Source organism: Austrofundulus limnaeus, unplaced genomic scaffold (genome assembly GCF_001266775.1).
Source record: "Austrofundulus limnaeus strain Quisiro unplaced genomic scaffold, Austrofundulus_limnaeus-1.0 Scaffold365, whole genome shotgun sequence".
Taxonomy (NCBI): Eukaryota; Metazoa; Chordata; class Actinopteri; order Cyprinodontiformes; family Rivulidae; genus Austrofundulus; species Austrofundulus limnaeus.
This window is the reverse complement of record NW_013952767.1, coordinates 497,685-503,864: the sequence shown is the minus strand read 5'-3', so window position 1 is coordinate 503,864 and position 6,180 is coordinate 497,685. Positions and strand designations below refer to the sequence as shown.

General features: G+C 38.7%; 1 protein-coding gene across 1 annotated transcript in view; it reads left to right on the top strand.

Annotated features, from left to right (window-relative positions):
* tie1 (tyrosine kinase with immunoglobulin-like and EGF-like domains 1) overlaps nt 1-4,259 on the top strand; it is a gene marked incomplete in the record, with an annotated part of 31,646 nt that extends 27,387 nt beyond the window's left edge. The window contains 4 exon segments of the mRNA XM_014023377.1: nt 544-584; nt 1,253-1,349; nt 1,438-1,537; nt 3,134-4,259. Of these exon segments, the coding sequence (XP_013878831.1) occupies nt 544-584; nt 1,253-1,349; nt 1,438-1,537; nt 3,134-3,205 (310 nt within the window).
* Between the last annotated feature and the right edge of the window lie 1,921 nt (nt 4,260-6,180).

The window sequence follows — 6,180 nt, the reverse complement described above, 5'->3', positions numbered from 1 at the left end:
CTTTTTGCCTGGATATAAGGTTTTAAAACTTGGTTAGGTGGGCAGTTTTTGCAGTGTGGGTACATGAGTTTTTACTATTAAAAACTCAACTTTATCACTATTACTAATTCAGAAAACTAGTTCATCAGTCACAACAAACTTTTATGGAAATGTTTGGAAACTAATAATTGGATGTACTTTTTTCAAACTGATTTACTGATGAACCTTTGGATTCAAGATGGCCGCCACAGCTATGCGATCTTAGCAAACAGAAAAAAAACAACAACCATAACTTGAGTAATTTTACAGATTAGCTAAAATTGGATGTAGAAGTAGCTTGGATTGATCCCCAGTGTAACACTAACTAATTGTGCAAAATGTGTAYTTCAAACTTTCTTATTAACTGTTGGGTTATCTGTTTTAAAAAGAATGATTTAATATCCATAGATAAGCTGAGTTTTACATTGGTAGTAATCAGTTATGATCAACAAGTTGAATGAATTTTTTTATATCTAAACAAATCGATGTGTATTTTCTCATATTATCGTCCTGCATGTCTTTCAGGTGGTCTTTCGGTGTTCTCCTCTGGGAAATTGTAAGCTTGGGTAGGTATGCAGAAATCACACAGACCCTAAGATGCTTATCAGAGAAACTGTAAARGTCGTTCTTTATATCTAATTCAATCTTAAACACAGACAAAACCTCATCTACAGGCGTCAGCGCCTGCAACGTGCAGAAAAGTTACACTGCATTTCCTGTACTAGGACTGCGTTRACAAATACAGAAGAAAATGCATTTTGAAAATAAGAAACATTTATTAGAAWATCAGGTCCTACTAGTTTTCACTGTATTCTTGTCATTCAACTTGATTTACCCGTTCAGATCAATAAGTTTCTCTTTTTTTAATATAGTTTTTCTGTATCTTCAGGGGGAATTTATAAAATAAATCCACCAAGCATATTAATTCTAGTAATGACAAATGTATTTTTAAAGGGAGATATGCATCTGTACAYTGAGCTTGTTCTTGCAACTGGTGGCAGTGGTCTACCTTAACAGTCTCAATTCATCTTTATGAGTCATGGAGAATTTCTGCAGCAGTTTTTGAAATTACTCAACGATTCATTAATAAATAATTCCCCCTGAAGTTTGAGCTAAGATTCTGGTTTAAATTGAAAACAAGCTTATTTAAAATTACTTGGTGAGGTAACAATAAATTTAGAGTGGTTTTAACGTGTGTTTAACATGTTCTTTGCCTCTTCCTCTTGTGGATCAGGTGGCACACCGTACTGCGGGATGACATGCGCTGAGCTGTATGAAAAACTGCCTCAGGGTTACAGGATGGAGAAACCTAAAAACTGTGACGACGAAGTGTAAGTAGCTTATTATTTAATACTTTCATGAAAACGATAAGATGTTTTATCGAACGTGCAAATTATCTTCGTGTGCATGGCATTGCAGCTATGARCTAATGAGGCAGTGCTGGAGGGATCGGCCCTATGAGAGACCCCCGTTCTCCCATATCTCTGTCCAACTCAGCAGGATGCAGGAGGCCAGAAAGGTACCTCTTCTTTCACGATGTGTTTGCAAAAAAAGGAAGCAAAGTAAAGCTATTGTGTTTTTGCTACTTTTCTATAAGATTGTCAGCATTTTGGTCAAATTTTACGTAACTGTTGAATATGTCCTGGTGCATCTCAGTAATCCAGGTAGAAAAAAATCAAAAAGACAAAATAAGTAGGTCTTCTGGATGGGTTCTTCTTTAGTGAAACGTTTCGTCTCTCCTCCAAGAGACTTCTTCAGTCTGATGAGTAGAGATGTGACGTTCACGAACGATCCGAATCGTTTGAACGGCTCTTTACAACAAACGATAGGAGCCGGATTGCGGGCAGCAACGAGCCATTTGTAGTTTTATTTCTTTTATTCCTCATGTAATTTTATTTTTTTCATACTTAAATCGCTCCCGYTTTGCTTTTTCATGGAAAACAGGTGGAGTTGTGGTGTACAGAGGCTCACGGTGAAAGGGGAGGGGGTTTTCCGCTTGACAAACACATGATTCCACCCATGTGACGGGATGACGTCATTACGTACGGCTACGTGATGACGAATTTTCCTATGTGATGACGTATTTTCCTACGTGATGACATATTTTCCTATGTGATGACGTAATACGTTTAAAATCAAACGGCTCTTTTGAACGGCTCTATGAAAAATAAAAACGGCTCCCCAAGATCCGGATCCCTTCAAAGAGCCATTTATCCCATCTCTACTGGTGAGTTTCAGGTGAACTCAGCCTTATAAGCACTGCCTCCAYATGGACAAACAGGTTAGTCACATGCAAAAGAGGGCCATCGACTAACAATAGGCTTGATTAGCTCTATTGTTCATAGAGGGTCATGTGCCCCATCATCTGACTTATTGGTTTGGATGCTTTAGCTGTGGTTATTTGGTGTTGTGTTATGTGTATGTAGTGAGTGCCAGCGGGGCTTGGCATCCCCTTGTTTTTGTCTCTATTTCGCTCTTTGTGTTGGTATCGTTGGGGCCCTGATTCACACCTTTTGCTCACAGGGGGCTGAGTCATACTTGCTATAACAGCGTTGTAGGAGGAGTGAAGAAAACTGTCCACCATTAAACAGAGATGGAGGCCTTTGTGTCCAGTTGTCCTCCTCCTACAATGCTGTTATTGCAAGTATAACTCAGCCCCCTGTGAGCAAAAGGTGTGAATCAGGGCCCCAACGATACCAACACAAAGAGGGGAATAGAGACAAAAACAAGGGGACGTCGAGCTCCGCCTGCACTCACTACATACACATAACACAACACCAAATAACCACAGCCGAAGCATCCAAACCAATAAGTCAGATGATGGGACACATGACCCTATATGAACAATAGAGCTAATCAAGCCTATTGTTAGGCGATGGCCCTCTTTTGCACATGACTAACCTGTTTGTCCACCATGTGGAGGTAGTGCTTATAAGGCTGAGTTCACCTGAAACTCATCAGACTGAAGAAGTCTCTTGGAGGAGAGACGAAAYGTTTCACTAAAGAAGAACCCATCCAGAGGACCTACTTATTTATTTCTTTTYAACAATTGAATAATTTGCCACAGTTTTGTATCATTTTTAGCCGTTATGTGATGTTTTTATCCGTCTTCCAGGCTTATGTTAACATGGCTCTCTTTGAGAACTTTACCTACGCTGGAATAGAYGCCACCGCTGAAGAGGCCTGACTACCAGCCCCCCCAGGCCCTCGCATATCACGTAGCTCCAAGAGAAAGTGGCGCGGTAGACCGCCGCGTTACTGCCACCTCCCTGCCGCGCACCGCCAAAACAGGAGGACCGGGCGCCCGACTGCAACCACTCAGCTGTAGACGGAGGACTGTGAAAAGACACTGTCGAGGTATCGAAGGCGCTGAACGATGCAGAGTCTGTCTGGGCCTTCAACGGACAGAGGCGACTGCAAAAATAAACTTTCAGCTTTTGTCCGAGCATTGCAAATTTGGAGCTGTGTGATTTGATGAAACACCACAGGGTCTGTGGGGCGTCAGTGCTGATTTTAATTTTATTTTTTCTTGTTTTTGTGGAGGACAAAATCTTTTCAAGGAGGAAAGAAATATAAAGGACACTGTGTGGATCACAAAACAATAGTTCTCTACTTTTTGAGCTTAGGTGGAAACAGACTGTGGCACTTCAAGCYGTTTTGTTTGTGTCATAATTATTAACTGTGCATTGCCTATCACTGCCATGTGAAAGTTACTACTACTGTATGTATTTTTGACAAATTTTTAAGGTTACTATAAAGTATTAAAGCCCTGTATTCAATGTAGCCAGACAATTTTAGATCAATTTAATTCAACCAAGGATGATATTGATGTGTTGCATGGAGATTTACACCAAAAGTATTTTTTGGGGAAATGGCCTTTTCGCACACATCTTAACCCTAAAACTGGGTTTTCTTACAGATATGGTCAATTTTTTTTTTTTACTGTAGGACAACAGTACAGTTGTTCATTGGTTAAAAAATAGTTTTAAAAGAATCAGAAAGTCGGACAAAATTTTGTGAAACTGTATTTTGTTTAATCCTYGGAACCATTTGGTTAGGTGTTTCCAGTGTTTTGAATGAAAAGTCTATAAAAAGCAACATAGAAACAAATCTAGTCTATAAGCTTTATCTAACTTAGTTTGCATTATGCAATTAAAATTTATTGGTAATGTACCCACTGTGAGATAATGTACAGAGAAAGTGTTCAGCAACTTTTTTAAATAAAAGTTTTGTATGATTAATCGACTCTTCGCCATGAGTTTAGCTGAACTTAGATAAAACAAAATGTTCTTTTTCTGCACTAATGTTGAGTTCTATGGAGCAAACATAGTTGTCATCTTCTGCCAATGATGTAAGACAATTRAAAAAACATTTTTAATGCTGTGTTAACCGATTTTCAGAAGTTATGGTGGATTCAAGAAAAAAAGAACTGTTTTAAGTGGGGGAACAGGTCACAAGTTCAACAGAGTACAAAGAATCTGTAGAAATTATGGCAGAAGGGAAATGCAACATAAGCAGTTTATAACTGCATCAGGTTCATGATTTGTGCAGATTTGAACCCATGAGCTGATTAGCTTCCAGGAAGCAAATAAAATGTAAAAAAAAATACTAACACCTTTTCACAATTTAGTTCACTTTATAAGTGTTAACAAATTTTCTCTAACTTTGTATTGTTTTCTCACTGTTCTTGACGGTTGCTCATTTTTATTAAATGTTAAATTTAAATGTCAAAAAATATATGTAAATGTGTAAATCTAAATRTAAAAGTTAAATTTTAAAAAGTTCACCTTTAAGTATTTTGGAATGGAATGCAGCCTTTGCTGTTGGTGCTTAGCTCATTAGGACATCATCATCCTGAGACAATAGCAGCCTCAAACACTGCTAACGTTGCTAATGTTGCTAACACTTCTAACACTTCTAACACTGCTAACGTTGCTAATGTTGCTAACACTGCTAACACTGCTAACGTTGCTAATGTTGCTAACACTTCTAACACTGCTAACGTTGCTAATGTTGCTAACACTGCTAACGTTGCTAATGTTGCTAACACTTCTAACACTTCTAACACTGCTAACTGCATACAAGACATCAAACTTGCAGTTGTGGCCGGTATCTGAACTGCACTTCAAACTGCCGGACCAAAGGTACCATCCGCATTGTTTTCAATGAACACATGGACTCAATTATAAATTTTCAGCAGCGTTAGCAGTTGTTATTGTCTCAGGGTGATCCTAACATAAACACAGCACCAACGACAAAGGCTGCATTACAGTCTGAAATACTTAAATGTAAACTTTAACATTTAGGATTTAACTTTTACATTTAGATTTACGTATATACCGTATTTATTCATGTTTGATGCGATCTTGAGTTAAATACAATCATCATTTTTTGAGCTTAAAAAGTATAAAAAAAATCTAATCATGCATGAAGCCACCACTCATTTCAGACAGACTTTTCCAGCCTTTGCGGTGCGCCCTCTGGTGGGGAAACATTATTACGGAGACACACTTGTGTGGGCGTGTTTTGTTGCAGAATTGTGGAGGATGAGCAGCAGAAGTTTCCGGTTTCCGTGTGTCACTGAAAAAACAATCCCCTCCCAGATCAGAGCAGAAGCAGTTGTTAAAATGAGTATTTGTCTGAACATCTAATCAAAGTCCGAGTCTTTTTTTTACACCGCTGCGGTTAACAAGAAAAAGAAAACAAGTTTTTTTCTCTTCTGACTCCGATGAGTAAACAACTATTGTTTATTAAACACATCGCTATGCACAACTTACAATGGGAGGGAGGGGGAATATTTCAGTTATATACAAGGAAATACTGAAACCTATTGTGGTTGTACATTAAAAAAGTCGGTCAAAATGTTTTCCCGTGCATAATACTACCCCCAGCCCCCTGACCTACACACACACTTTATGGGTTAAATTTAAATACTATATGTGTGTGTGTGTGTGTGTGTTTGTGTGTGTACGGGTTTTTCCAACAACGTGGGGTATTTTTTACAAAAAAAAGCAGCCAAGTGGGGGCCGAAGTGAATCGTGGGGACCACTGTCAGATCCCCACGGGTCCAAATGCATGTTACAGGTGTGGGGTTAGGTTTAGGACCAAGGTTTAGGTTAGTTTTAGAGTATATGGTCAGGGTTAGGCTATAAAGTCTAAAAA